This window comes from Balaenoptera acutorostrata, chromosome 19 (assembly GCF_949987535.1).
Source record: "Balaenoptera acutorostrata chromosome 19, mBalAcu1.1, whole genome shotgun sequence".
Lineage (NCBI taxonomy): Eukaryota > Metazoa > Chordata > Mammalia > Artiodactyla > Balaenopteridae > Balaenoptera > Balaenoptera acutorostrata.
This window is the reverse complement of record NC_080082.1, coordinates 64,157,148-64,172,716: the sequence shown is the minus strand read 5'-3', so window position 1 is coordinate 64,172,716 and position 15,569 is coordinate 64,157,148. Positions and strand designations below refer to the sequence as shown.

At 44.6% G+C, this 15,569-nt stretch overlaps 1 protein-coding gene across 1 annotated transcript; it reads left to right on the top strand.

The window, feature by feature from the left end:
* Positions 1 to 1,962: 1,962 nt before the first annotated feature.
* On the top strand, positions 1,963 to 6,404 carry LOC103014727 (NACHT, LRR and PYD domains-containing protein 8-like). Its single transcript, XM_057533748.1, is given in 4 exon segments — positions 1,963 to 2,344; positions 3,569 to 3,643; positions 4,800 to 5,017; positions 5,019 to 6,404. Coding segments are annotated over 4 exon segments (2,061 nt in total).
* Positions 6,405 to 15,569: the final 9,165 nt, after the last annotated feature.

Genomic DNA, 15,569 nt, shown 5'->3' with positions numbered 1-15,569 from the left:
AAACATCATCCCAAAACAGAAAGAAAATGCACTTGGTTTGCCCCACCTTCCAGCTTAATAGGCTCTGGGGATACAGGCAGTTGACAACTGTAACTAATTTTAAATTTAAATCAGCAATTAGAGAAAGGCATAAGAACTGGAAAGGAATGGTAAAACTATATGTGCAGATAACTTGATTACATTTCAGAAAACCCAAAAGACCCCATGGAAATCTACTACCAATATATGTGTTTATATATATGTCTGTGTGTGTGTGTGTGTGTGTGTGTCATTTTCCTACATGCTATGTCTCTGAGTCTCCTTTGACAGGGTCTATTGCTTTGGGACCCACATTAGGTCCTGGTGATACTGAAACCCCCCCCTTTTGCTTAGTAAGATTACATTCCAAATAGGGGAGATGCTCATGTGAACAAGATCATCCAATTAATTGCTGTAGATGTTTTCCGTTGGATGCAGCACCTTTGGGCTGACAACAGTGTTAGCCCTCTGTGAGTTTGGGGAACACTCCAAACCTGTAATTTTCTAAAGTTGCTTGTTCTTCTGAATCTCAGAGGTAGGGGAGCAGATCCTTCACAAATTGGAAGCACCTGTGAGAATAAGCCTTGTAGCCCAATTCCTCTGACCGAGGATGCTAAATGCTTTCAAATCCGTGCCATGAAGAAGAATGACAACGCACCAGCCCCAGCCAATGGGAAGGGGGGATGCACGTTGCCCAGAACCCCAGAGCCTATTAAGGTGGAACGTGGGGCAGACCAAGTGCTTTTTCTTTCTGCTTTGGGAGATGTTTGTGACAGGAAGGAGACAGGCAGCCTAATTCCCTTCAGCGGTGAGTGGTGGTGTTGTTTTCCTCTCTCTTCTATCTCCTATTTTTCCACATCACTTTCTTACAGATACTATACCAGATACTTGAGTTCACCAGGTCCAGCTGGGCTCAGTTTGTTCTTCTTTTTCCAGTTCCTTGAGGTGAAGAGTTAGGTTGTTTATTTGAGACCTTTCTTTTTTCTTAATGTAGACTTTTTCTTTTTGCTCAAATATCAGAATAACAGAATCAAGAGTGGAGGTGAAGGTTAAGTAGCGTGGCTACTAGAGGTGGTCGTCATCCACAGGGAGCTTGCAATTCTCCAAAACCACTGCAGTCAATTGAAGGAGATAAAACTTTGAGTCAGTGCCCAATACATAGTGACTTAAGTATCCAGGAAGTTCTCGGGTGATGGAGACGAGAGTTAACAGATGATAATACATAAAAAAGATAACTCAGAAAAGCAATAGGATACGAGTAGTAGGTAGACCAAGGCGAAAGCCCCACTCCCCCTAGTGACTTCATTCTTTTCTCCTCCACATTCCACTTTTTACACACAATAAACATGATGGAAGAAGACAAAAGAAAGACATATGGTAGAGAAGATGCAAGAAGATGCATAGAAGAGAATAAACCTTTGATTCCAGGTGCTTTTTATAAATTCCCATTGAGCCTTTAAAATAATCACAGTATAGAAGGAAGCCCTGAGTCATTGTTAGCTATGATGAACCAGGCACTGTCTTAAATGTACTTGTGGGTGTATCTCTTTGAGAATCCTCACAACCCCAAGAGCACATATGATAAGATCCCAGTATCAGAGATGAGAAAAGAGGCACAAAGAGGCTCTGCAATTTTCCCAAAGTCACCTTGCTAATAAGTGGCATAGAGAATAAAAACTACAAAATGGTTTTGAGTCTAAACACTGAGCCCCAATACTGGAGGGGCTCCCAGGTTTTTCCGCAGGCCAGAGAATCTTTGAGGAAGGGAGGGGAAGAGGATATCCAGCACATGGTATGCTCCATCCAATATGGATTACATAAATCTGTCCCCTGGGGTGGTGTTTTCACGTTCTTGTAACTTCATGTCTCCCCAGGTCGCGTCTCTTCTCTCCTCCAACTGGTCCTCCTTGTCGCTGGCGCCAAGGCTCTCGGCCTTGAGTAACGATGAGCGATGTGAACTGGAGTTCTGACTCTTCCTCCTGCCCCTCCTCCTCTCCTTCCCCCCCTTCCTTCTCCTCTCACTCCCCTTCTTCCTTCTCATCCTCTTCCTCCTCCACCTTCCCTTTCAAAGACGGAGTCATGCTGTACATGGTCTACTTAAGCAAGGAGAATCCACAGAGGTTCAAGCAGCTTTTAGTGGAAGAGAGCCCCAGACCTGGCTCTCTCCAGATCAGCTGGGACCAGCTGAAGACAGCCCGGTGGGAGGAGGTGGTTCACCTCCTAATCGAGTGCTTCCCTGAACGCCTAGCTTGGGAGGTGACTCACGACATCTTCGCCAAGATGAACCAGGCAGAACTGTGTCTTCGGGTACAGATGGAGCTGAATGGTGAGTAAGAATCTGGTATACAAGATGGGGTTGGGCTTGGGTGCTACAGAACTAAACGCTTCACTAGCCACTCCTATGCAGATACACTATATTTACACTTTATTTTCTTATATATCTAAATATGCACATACATAGATATATACACATATATGCACATACATACATGTATATTAAAGCATTTTTTTATTTCTTTCGACTATGGTTTTGTTTTATAATTTGGAAATTGGCTCCCTTTTTCATTGACATATAGTTGATTTACAGTGTTGTGCTAGTTTCAGATGTACAGCACAGTGATTCGTGTATATATATATATATATGAATATATATATTCTTTTTCAGATTCTTTCCATTATAGGTTATTACAAAATATTGAGTTCCCTGTGCTATACAGTAGGATATTGTTGTTTATTTTATTATTTTTAAAATTTTTATTGGAGTATAGTTGATTTACAGTGTTGTGTTAGTTTCAGTTTCAGGTGTTAGTACAGCAAAGTGAATCAGTTATACATATACATATATCCACTCTTTTTTAGATTCTTTTCCCATATAGGCCATTACAGAGTACTGAGTAGACTTCCCTGTGCTATACAGTAGGTCCTTAGTAGTTATCTATTTCATATATAGTAGTGTGTATACGTTGATCCCAATCTCCCAATTTATCCCTCCCCATACCTTTCCCCTTTGGTAACCATAAGTTTGTTTTCTATGTGTGTGGGTCTATTCCTGTTTTTGTAAATAAGTTCATTTGTATCATTTTTTTAGATTCCACATATCTCTAATTCCATCCATGTTGCTGCAAATGGCATTATTTCATTCTTTCTCATGGCTGAGTACTATTCCATTGTATGTATGTACTACATCTTTTTTCCCCATTCATCTGTCGATGGACATTTAGGTTGCTTCCTAAATGCACACGTGTATATTAAAGTGTTTCTGTGTTTTACATATATGTGTGTGTGTGAGTGCAGTGTTTGGCTGGGCTGTACATTTATATGTTATTAAACACCCTCCTAAGGACCTTCTGACACACCACCATTTTCTCACTTCCTAACATCGCGATGGGAGGTCTAGGTAATCTTCTCCCTGAACTAAGGTGGTGAGAGAATGAGACTCGTGAATGACATGGCCGCCGCTATCCTAAAAGGTCCCGTTACCTCCGTGTTGCTCTCCCTGTTCTGTCCACCTTATCATTCCAGTGAGGGGCTCTTTGTTTGTCTGTTCCAGACATTTTACCTAACTTGGAACCAGAGGCCTTGAACCCAAGAGAAACACAAATGAACCTGGAGGAAGATGAGTCTGGTATGTGCTGGCCCTGTGCAGGTTCTGGTGGGAAACAGGCTATGGGTGGGGATGAGAAGCCCCGTCCCCAAGGCAAGGAAGGTTGTAAATGAGTATGTCTAGTGCCCCTTCTGTGAATCAGAACTTCAGAAAAAAGAGCAGCTGGGCACTCACCTGAGCAGGAAGTCCAGCCACCGACCCAGCTGGATGCAGGGGCTCAGGCTACCTCCTGGAGACATCACTTCTCTCCCTCCTTCCACTGGATTCAGTCTTGAGTGGTCCCTCCTCTGCACACTGGCCGTTTCTGCCACCAGCTGCCCTTAGCAACACCAGCAGGAAAAAAGAATGCTTATTTCTCATTTTTCCAGCACAAGTCCTGGAGCTCACTCCCTTGAATGAACCGAGACCACGAGCTCCTCGATGAATGACGCGGTGAAATGCTCTGGTGGGTGGCCGCTGGTTCATGTGCTTATGAGGCAGCTTGATGGTTAGGTCCAGCCACCGACCAAAGTAACGGCCGGAGAGTGGGAAGGGGGCGGTTCTCCAAAAAATTTAGGGTGCTGTTGCCAGGCTAGGAATGGTCAGTAGGTAGGCAAACACAGCAGCTGTCTTAATCCATCCCTCCTTCCCCCACTCCATTATCCTGGACCATCAAAGTAGGATTCTAGGGAATTCCCTGGGGGTCCAGTGATTAAGACTCAGCGCTTTCACTGCCGAGGGCCCAGGTTCCATCCCTGGTCGGGGAAACTGAGATCCCACAAGCCACGCGGCACAGCCAAAATAAAATTAAAAGGAAATGTTTTTTTAATTAAAAAAATACAAATAACAGATAAAGCTACCCCAGCCATCTTCTGAGAGTTAAGAAATAGGAAGAAAGGACCAAAGAACTGCGGTGCCAATAGAAGCTATGGGGTCACTGAACCAATTTCCAGAGCTTTATAACCGACCCCCGCTTCTTATGTAACGAGCAGTTCTTGCTTTGTCTAAGCCACTTCAAGTTGTCTGTTCTGTCCCTTGCAGCTTCTTAATTGATGCACTGCTCTCTGGAAACGTGCGCGATTGATGCACTGTGTCCTGGAGCTGGATGTAGACATCAAGGCTCGTTTCCTGATTGTTCGGTTAGTTCTCACAAACAACTGACGTTGTACCCCGTATCTCTCCCATCTCATTCATCCAGATAAATTATGGGAGTACAGACTACACTTGATGAATGAATATTCGACCCTATGGAACAGGACCGCTTGGCCTGGGAACCACATGGACTTCTTTTACCAAGACCTACACAGAGAAGAGACATTCTTACCCTGTCTACTTCTTCCCAGAAAACCTCAAGGAAGACAGCCCAAGACTGTGGTTCTTCAGGGGGTCGCCGGGGTTGGAAAAACAAGTCTGGCCAAAAAAAGTGATGTTAGAATGGGCAGAAAACAAGTTCTACGCCCACAAGCTCTGGAACGCTTTCTACTTCCATTGCCAGGAGATGGGCCAGTTGAACGAGCAGAGCTTCGCTGAGCTCATTGCACGCAAGTTGTCCGGGTCTCGGGCTCTGGCGTCCAAGATCATATCCAAAGCAGACCAGCTTCTGCTCCTCTTTGATGGCTTCGAGGAACTAACCTCAACCCTCATAGATAGACCAGAGGACCTGAGTGAAGACTGGAGCCAGAAGGTGCCCTGGTCTGTCCTCCTGACCAGTTTGCTGAGCAAAAGAATGCTTCCCGGGGCCACGCTAATCATCTTCCTGAGGTTCACCTCTTGGAAGAACTTGAATCCCTTTCTGAAATGCCCGTCTCTGATAACCCTTACAGGGTTTAGTGTGCCTGAGAGATCCAGGTATTTCAGGACGTACTTCAGAAACAAGAGCGAAGCTGATGAAGCCTTGAGTTTTGTCATGGGAAACACGATTCTCTTCTCCATGTGCCAGGTGCCTGTCATCTGCTGGATGGTATGTTCTTGTCTGAAACAGCAGATGGAGAGAGGAGCAGATCTCCTGCACACATTTCCAAACGCCACAGCTGTATTCGTCTACTTTCTTTCCAGCTTGTTTCCAACCAGGGTTAGAAATCTTTTCAATAAGACTCACCAAGAACAATTGAAAGGTCTGTGCTCCTTGGCCGCAGAGGGCACGTGGGAAAGGAGATGGGTGTTTAATAAGAGAGACCTCAGCCTGGCCAGACTGGATGAAACAGACGTTGAGACTTTTCTCAGCGTGAATATTTTTCGAAGGGTGGTGGGCGACGAAGACCTTTACGCCTTTGCCCACTTGAGCCTCCAAGAATTTTTGGCCGCCTTGTTGTATGTTCTCTGCTTCCCACGAAGACTCAGAAATTTCCATGTGTTGGACCGGTTCCACGTCCTACACCTGATAGCATATCCCGGAAGAAAGAGAAACCATCTCGCCCAGATGGCGCTTTTTTTATTTGGCCTTTTAAACGACACGTGCGCTCTAGCCATGGAGCAGGTGTTCAGAGCCAAGGTGTCCTTGGGCAACAAGAAGAAATTGCTGAAAGTTGCAGCCCAGCGCCCTGAATGTGACCCACCAACCCCGCACTACGGGGTCCCACAGCTATTCAACTGTCTGCATGAAATCCGGGAGGAGGTATTTGTGAGTCAGATCCTAAACAACTGTCGTAAAGCTACTTTGGTCATCAGCAGAAGTAAAGACGTGCAAGTGTCTGCCTTTTGCCTTAGGTTCTGTGGACGTTTGCAGGAGTTAGAGCTGACTGTCACCCTGATCATCACCAAAGCGAGCAGCCTCTACCCGGATCCCCTTCCTGCCTCTGGGTAAGTGCGCCCATCTCTCCCTTGGTAGAGTCACGGTCCTGTCGGGGACCTTGCCTACCATCTCCTGGGCAGCTAGGGCGACCACCTCCGTCTTGAGGGGATCCCATGCGCATGGGACTTTCAGTCTTAAAAACAGAACACAACGTAAAATAGAGAGCTAGTGGGACGCAGCCGCATAGCACAGAGAGATCAGCTCGGTGCTTTGTGACCACCTAGAGGGGCGGGATAGGGAGAATGGGAGGGAGATGTAAGGGGGAGGAGATATGGGGACATATGTATATGAATAGCTGATTCACTTTGTTATACAGCAGCAACTAACACACCATTGTAAAGCAATTATACTCCAATAAAGATGTTAAAAACAAACAAACAAACAAACAGAAGGTGTTCCTGGGGTGCCGATTTCCGTGCTAAAACTGGGAGAATCCTGGAAACAAACAAGAGGAGTGGTTCACCTACCTGGCCTCTATGCTTCACACCCTCCTTCCCATGTATGTGGGGACTCCGTTTCATCTATCACCCCAATTCTGTACATCATAAGCCTTTTAGTCTCTAAGGAAGTGCTGTCCAACTAGACTTTCTATGATGGGGAAGAATGAAGGGGGAAATTAGAGGTTCTCCCAGAGCCAGAGACAGTACGTGCTGGTCTTGCTCTGGATTTTGGATTCTGCGCTCACCGTGCCCCTCCCCCACTCCCCAAAAAAGAAAGAATAATTTTCCCTTATTCTGTTCCTATATAGAGTTTTTTCTTTTTAGTAACAATTTCATAAGCACAGAGTAAGAATATGGATTATATTTTGCATCCTAATCTCTGCCCCCATATAAATCCTAAGTGATTAAAAGGCAACTCCCTTTCTCCCTAAGTCATAGGAAAATAGAAGTGAGGCCACGAGCCTTCCTGGGATGAAATGACAAATCCTGTAACAGTTCTGCTGGGCATCTTCTTAAATGAGGGCATCTTATGACAGTCATAAAGGGGTCTGTGGTCATAAGAAAGCCCTGGGCTTGCTAGTAGGTTTTCTCAAGCTTCATCTCTAACGATGAGCCCTTTTCCCTTTTTCTCCCACACAGACCAGAGGGCAGTGATAGGTGTTATCTCTGGTGGCAAGACTTCTGCTCTGTGTTTAGGACACATGAGAGTTTGGAAGTCCTGGCTGTGACAAACAGTACTATGGATCCTGATTCAGTGAAGGTCCTTTCTACAGCACTGAAACATCCACACTGTAAACTCCAAAAACTGATGTGAGTATAAAACACATCCTAGTTGGAAGGAATTCCATGGAAACAGTCTGTTTCCCTCTCTGCTCACGCTAGGCGTGCTGAAGGCATCTGCGTCCATAGGTTTTTTTTCCTAGTCTTACTGAGATATAATTGACATATAACACTGTAGGTTTAAGTTTTACAGCATAATGACTTGACATGCATATATTGCAAAATGATGACCACAGTAAGTTTAGTTAACAACCATCACTTCATACAGTTACCAAAATGTTCTCTCCTAGTGATTGAATGGTCTACTCTCTTAGCATCTTTCAAATCTACCACACAGCAGTGTTAACTACAGTCACCCCAGCACTTATTTGTCTTATAATTGGAAGTTTGTACCTTCTGACCACCTTCACTCAATTCCCCCATCCCCCGCCTCTGACAACCATAAATGTGATGTATTTTTCTATGAGTTTCATTATTTTTTAGATTCCACATGTAAGTGAGGTTGTTTCTCTAAAGAAGACATACAGATGGCCAACAGGCTCATGAAAAGAGGCTCAACATCACTAAACATTAGAGGAATGCACATGAAAACCACAATGACGTATCACCTCACACCCGTCATCAAAAACACAAGAGATAATAAGTGTTGGCGAGGAGGCAGAGAAAAGAGAACCCCAGTGCACTGTTGGTGAAAACGTGAACTGGCCGCCACTGTGGAAAACAGCATGGAGGTTCCTCAAAAAACTAAAACTCCTAGTTGATTTTACTGCTCGAATCGTCATGTGCTAATCAGGTACTTAGTATGGTGTACCACTGCATTCCTTTGAGGTAAGTAATGTTATCCTGATTTTTTTTTTATGGTCAACAATTTTCAAGGTGAACCTAAATCCTTTTATTTTATTTATTTATTTATTTATTTATTTATTTATTTATTTATTTTTGGCTGTGTTGGGTCTTCGTTTCTGTGCGAGGGCTTTCTCCAGCTGTGGCAAGCGGGGGCCACTCTTCATCGCGCTTCGTGGGCCTCTCACTGTCGTGGCCTCTCTTGTTGCGGAGCACAGGCTCCAGACGCGCAGGCTCAGTAGTTGTGGCTCACGGGCCCAGCCACTCCGCGGCACGTGGGATCCTCCCAGACCAGGGCTCGAACCCGTGTCCCCTGCATTGGCAGGTAGACTCCCAACCACTGCGCCACCAGGGAAGCCCCAAGGTATATCTATTCTTTTTCGGGTTCTTTTCCCATACATGTTTTTAGAGTATGTTCAGGAGAGTTATCTGTGCTATTCAGTAGATACTTTTGGATTATCTATTTGACATATATTAGTGTGTATATGTTAATCACAACCTCCTAATTTGTCCTTCCCCCCTAAATTCCCTTTTGGATAATCATAAGTTTGTTTTCTAAGTCTGTGACCCTGTCTCTGTTTTGTAAATTAGTTCATTTGTATGAATTTATGGATTCACCTCTAAGGGATGTCTTATGATATTTGTCTTTCTCTCTCTGACTGACTCCACTTAGTATGATAATCTTTCAGCCCATCCATCCATATAGCTGCAAATGTCATTATTTCTTTCTTTGTTATGGCTGAGTAGTATTCCCTTGTAGAAAAGTACCACATCATCTTCATTTTTCTATCAATGGACATGTTGGTTGATTCTATGTCTTGGCTATTGTTAAGAGCGCTGCCCTGAAAATAGGGGTGTGCTTGTCATTTTGAAATATAATTTTTCTCCAGATCTAAGACCAGGAGTGGGATTGCCAAATATTAGAGTAACTCTATAATCAGTTTTTTGAGGAAATTCCATACTGCTCTCTAAATAGGCTCCACCCATTTACATCCCCACCAATGGGGGAGGAGGATTCCCTTTCGACTGCTGTCTCTGGCGTGTACTAAAAAGCTTTTACACAGCAAAGGAAACCATAAACAAGATGAAAGACAAACCACAGAATGGGATAAAATACTAGGAAATGAAGTAACTAAAAAGAGATTAACTACCGAAATACACAAACACCCATACAGCTCCATCTCAAAAGGGATGGGCAGAAGACCTAAAAAGACATTTCAGTGAAGAAGACATACAGACGCCATAAAGCACATAAAAGGGTGCTCAGAATCACTAATTAGGAGACAAATGCAAATCAGCGGGGTAAAATGAGGTATCACCAGACACAGATCAGAATGGCCAAAATAAACGTCACACCATTTGCAACAACAAAGATGGATGGACCGAGAGATTTTCATAATAAGTTAAGAAAGGAAGACAGAAAAAGAAAAAAATCAAAAGATATCCCTTGCAGGTGGACTCCATAACAGAGACGGGTTTAAAGACTTAGAAAACAAACATGATTACCAAAAAGAGAAGTAATGAGAGAGGGATACATTAGGAAGTTGAGATTAACATATATGCACCAAAATATGTCAAATAAATAATCCACAAGGACCTACTGAATAGCACAGGGAAATCTCCTGAACATACTCTAATAACCTATATGGGATAAGAACACGAAATAAAATCGATATAAGTCTTTGGATAACTGAATCCAGTTCGTGAACACCTACCACAAACACAACATTGGAAATCAATGGTACACTAATATGAAATAAAAATTAAATAAAAAAAGAACAAGGAGAAAAACAAAAAAGGTTGGGCATGAAGAAATGCTGCCACCTTGTGGCTGTTTCCCATAACTACACCTTGAACACCTGTGCTGACGGGCACTTGCTCTTCGCAAGGCCTGCGGGGCTGTAAAGAAGAAACACCTGCCCTCAAGAAACGTCCTCGGGTAGGTCAGCGAGAAAGAATTCAAAACCAGGCACACATTCCAGAAGCCAATTTCAACAGGTTAGTTTTACTCACCCTGCTTACAAACAACCACATGAAAAGAGGTCCACGTCGATAAATAGCAGAGAAATGTTAATCAAAACTAAAGCGAGGGGGAGGAGAGAAGATGGCGGAAGAGTAAGACGCGGAGATCACCTTCCTTCCCACAGATACAGTAGAAATACATCTACACGTGGAACTGCTCCTACAGAACACCCACTGAACGCTGGCAGAAAACGTCCGACCTCCAAAAAGGCAAGAAACTCCCCACGTACCTGGGTAGGGCAAAAGAAAAAAGAAATAACAGAGACAAAAGAATAGGGACGGGACCCGCACCAGTGGGAGGGAGCCGTGAAGGAGGAAAGGTTTCCACACACTAGGAGCCCCTTCGCGGGCGGAAACTGCGGGTGGCAGAGGGGGGAAGCTTCGGAGCCACGGAGGAGAGCGTGGCCACAGAGGTGCGGAGGGCAGAGCGGAGAGATTCCCGCACGGAGGATCAGTGCCGACCAGCACTCACCAGCCCGAGAGGCTTGTCTGCTCCCCCGCCGGGGCGGGCGGGGCTGGGAGCTGAGGCTCGGGCTTCGGTCGGATCGCAGGGAGAGGACTGGGGCTGGCGGCGTGAACACAGCCTGAGGGGGTTAGCGCACCACAGCTAGCCGGGAGGGAGTCCGGGAAAAGGTCTGCAGCTGCTGAAGAGGCAAGAGACTTTTTCTTCCCTCTGTGTTTCCTGGTGCGCAAGGAGAGGGGATTCAGAGCGCCGCCTAAACGAACTTCAGAGACTGGCGCGAGCCGCAGCTATCAGCGCGGACCCCACAGCAACAGGGGCGCAGAGGGAAAAACGGAGAGATTCCCGCACAGAGGCTCGGCGCCGAGCAGCGCTCACCAGCCCGACAGGCTTGTCTGCTCACCCGCCAGGGCGGGCGGGGCTGGGAGCTGAGGCTTGGCTTCGGTCGGATCGCAGGGAGAGGACTGGGGCTGGTGGCGTGAACACAGCCTGAAGGGGTTAGCACACCACAGCTAGCCGGGAGGGAGCCCGGGAAAAAGTCTGCAGCTGCCGAAGAGGGAAGAGACTTTTTCCTGCCTCTTTGTTTCGCGGCGCGCAAGGAGAGGGGATTCAGAGCGCCGCCTGAACGAGCTCCAGAGACGGGCGCGAGCCGCGGCCATCAGCGCGGACACCAGAGACGGGCGTGAGACGCTAAGGCTGCTGCTGTCGCCACCAAGAAGCCTGTGTGCGAGCACAGGTCACTCTCCACACCGCCCCTCCCGGGAGCCTGTGCGGCCCGCCACTGCCAGGCTCCCGGGATCCAGGGACAACTTCCCCGGGAGAACGCACGGCGCGCCTCGGGCTGGTGCAACGTCACGACGCCTCTGACGCCGCAGGCTCGCCCCGCCTCCTCTGTACCGCTCCCTCCCCCCACCTGAGTGAGCCAGAGCCCCCGCAGCAGCTGCTCCTTTAACCCCGTCCTGTCTGGGCGGGGAACAGACGCCCTCAGGTGACCTACACGCAGAGGCGGGTCCAAATCCAAAGCTGAACCCCAGGAGCTGTGTGAACAGGGAAGAGAAAGGGAAACCTCTCCCAGCAGCCTCAGAAGCAGCGGATTAAAGCTCCACAAACAACCTGATGTACCTGCATCTGTGGAATACCTGAATAGACAACGAATCATCCCAAATTCAGGAGGTGGACTTTGGAAGCAGGATATATTAATTTTTCTCCTTTTCTTTCTTTTTGTGAGTGTATATGTATATGCTTCTGGGTGAGATTTTATCTGTATAGCTTTGCTTTACAATAGCTTTATTTTACTTCACTATATTATAGCCTCTTTCTTTCTTTCTTTCTATTTTTTCTCCCTTTTACTCTGAGCCGTGTGGACGAAAGGCTCTCGGTGCTCCAGCCAGGCATCAGGGCCATGCCTCTGAGGTGGGAGAGCCAACTTCAGGACACTGGTCCACAAGAGACCTCCCAACTCCACGTAATACCAAACGGCAAAAATCTCTCAGAGGTCTCCATCTCAACATCAAGACCCAGCTTCACTCAACGACCAGCAAGCTACAGTGCTGGACACCCTATGCCAAACAACTAGCAAGACAGGAACACAGCCCCATCCATTAGCAGAGAAGCTGCCTAAGATCATAATAAGGCCACAGACACCCCAAAATACACCACCAGACGTGGACGTGCCCACCAGAAAGACAAGATCCAGCCTCATCCACCAGAGCTCAGGCACTAGTTTCCTCCACCAGGAAGCCTACACAACCCACTGAACCAACCTTAGCCACTGGGGACAGATACCAAAAACAACGGGAACTACAAACCTGCAGCCTGTGAAAAGGAGACCCCAAACACAGTAAGATAAGCAAAATGAGATGACAGAAAAACACACAGCAGATGAAGGACCCGGGTCAAAATACACCAGACTTAACAAATGAAGAGGAAATAGGTAGTCTACCTGAAAAAGAATTCAGAATAATGATAGTAAGGATGATCCAAAATCTTGGAAATAGAATAGACAAAATGCAAGAAACATTTAACAAGGACGTAGAAGAACTAAAGAGGAACCAAGCAATGATGAAAAACACAATAAATGAAATTAAAAATACTCTAGATGGGATCAATAGCAGAATAACTGAGGCAGAAGAAAGGATAAGTGACCTGGAAGATAAAATGGTGGAAATAACTACTACAGAGCAGGATAAAGAAAAAAGAATGAAAAGAACTGAGGACAGTCTCAGAGACCTCTGGGACAACATTAAACGCACCAACATTCGAATTATAGGGGTCCCAGAAGAAGAAGAGAAAAAGAAAGGGACTGAGAAAATATTTGAAGAGATTATAGTTGAAAACTTCCCTAATATGGGAAAGGAAATAGTTAATCAAGTCCTGGAAGCACAGAGAGTCCCATACAGGATAAACCCAAGGAGAAACACGCCAAGACACATATTAATCAAACTGTCAAAAATTAAATATAAGGAAAACATATTAAAGGCAGCAAGGGAAAAACAACAAATAACACACAAGGGAATCCCCATAAGGTTAACATCTGATCTCTCAGCAGAAACTCTACAAGCCAGAAGGGAGTGGCAGGATATACTTGAAGTGATGAAGGAGAAAAACCTACAACCAAGATTACTCTACCCAGCAAGGATCTCATTCAGATTCGATGGAGAAATTAAAACCTTTACAGACAAGCAAAAGCTGAGAGAGTTCAGCACCACCAAACCAGCTTTACAACAAATGCTAAAGGAACTTCTCTAGGCAAGAAACACAAGAGAAGGAAAACACCTACAATAACAAACCCAAAACATTTAAGAAAATGGGAATAGGAACATACATATCGATAATTACCTTGAATGTAAATGGATTAAATGCTCCCACCAAAAGACACAGGCTGGCTGAACGGATACAAAAACAAGACCCATCTATATGCTGTCTACAAGAGACCCACTTCAGACCTAGAGACACATACCGACTGAAAGTGAGGGGATGGAAAAAGATATTCCTTGCAAATGGAAATCAAAAGAAAGCTGGAGTAGCAATTCTCATATCAGACAAAATAGACTTTAAAATAAAGACTATTACAAGAGACAAAGAAGGACACTATATAATGATCAAGGGATCGATCCAAGAGGAAGGTATAACAATTGTAAATATTTATGCACCCAACATAGGAGCACCTCAATACATAAGGCAAAAACTAACAGCCATAAAAGGGGAAATCGACAGCAACACAATCATAGTAGGGGACTTTAACACCCCACTTTCACCAATGGACAGATCATCCAAAATGAAAATAAATAAGGAAACACAAGCTTTAAATGATACATTAAACAAGATGGACTTAATTGATATTTATAGGACATTCCACCCAAAAACAACAGAATACACATTTTTCTCAAGTGCTCATGGAACATTCTCCAGGATAGATCATATCTTGGGTCACAAATCAAGCCTTGGTAAATTTAAGAAAATTGAAATCGTATCAAGTATCTTTTCCGACCACAACGCTATGAGACTAGATATCAATTACAGGAAAAGATCTGTAAAAAATACAAATACATGGAGGCTACACAATACATTACTTAATAACGAAGTGATTACTGAAGAAATCAAAGGGGAAATCAAAAAATACCTAGAAACAAATGACAATGGAGATACGACGACCCAAAACCTATGGGACGCAGCAAAAGCAGTGCTAAGAGGGAAGTTTATAGCAATACAAGCCTACCTCAAGAAACAGGAAACATCTCGAATAAACAACCTAACCTTGCACCTAAAGCAATTAGAGAAAGAAGAACAAAAAAACCCCAAAGCCAGCAGAAGGAAAGAAATTATAAAGATCAGGTCAGAAATAAATGAAAAAGAAATGAAGGAAACAATAGCAAAAATCAATGAAACTAAAAGCTGGTTCTTTGAGAAGATAAACAAAATTGATAAACCATTAGCCAGACTCATCAAGAGAAAAAGGGAGAAGACTCAGATCAATAGAATTAGAAATGAAAAAGGAGAAGTAACCACTGACACTGCAGAAATACAAAAGATCATGAGAGATTACTACAAGCAACTCTATGCCAATAAAATGGACAACCTGGAAGAAATGGACAGATTCTTAGAAATGCACAAACTGCCGAGACTGAACCAGGAAGAAATAGAAAATATGAACAGACCAATCACAAGCACTGAAATTGAAACTGTGATTAAAAACCTTCCAACAAACAAAAGCCCAGGACCAGATGGCTTCACAGGTGAATTCTATCAAACATTTAGAGAAGAGCTAACACCTATCCTTCTCAAACTCTTCCAAAATATTGCAGAGGGAGGAACACTCCCAAACTCATTCTACGAGGCCACCATCACCCTGATACCAAAACCAGACAAAGATGTCACAAAGAAAGAAAACTATAGGCCAATATCACTGATGAACATAGATGCAAAAATCCTCAACAAAATACTAGCAAACAGAATCCAACAGCACATTAAAAGGATCATACACCATGATCAAGTGGGGTTTATCCCAGGAATGCAAGGATTCTTCAATATACGCAAATCAATCAACATGATACACCATATTAACAAATTGAAGGAGAAAAACCATATGATCATCTCAATAGATGCAGAGAAAGCTTTCGACAAAATTCAACA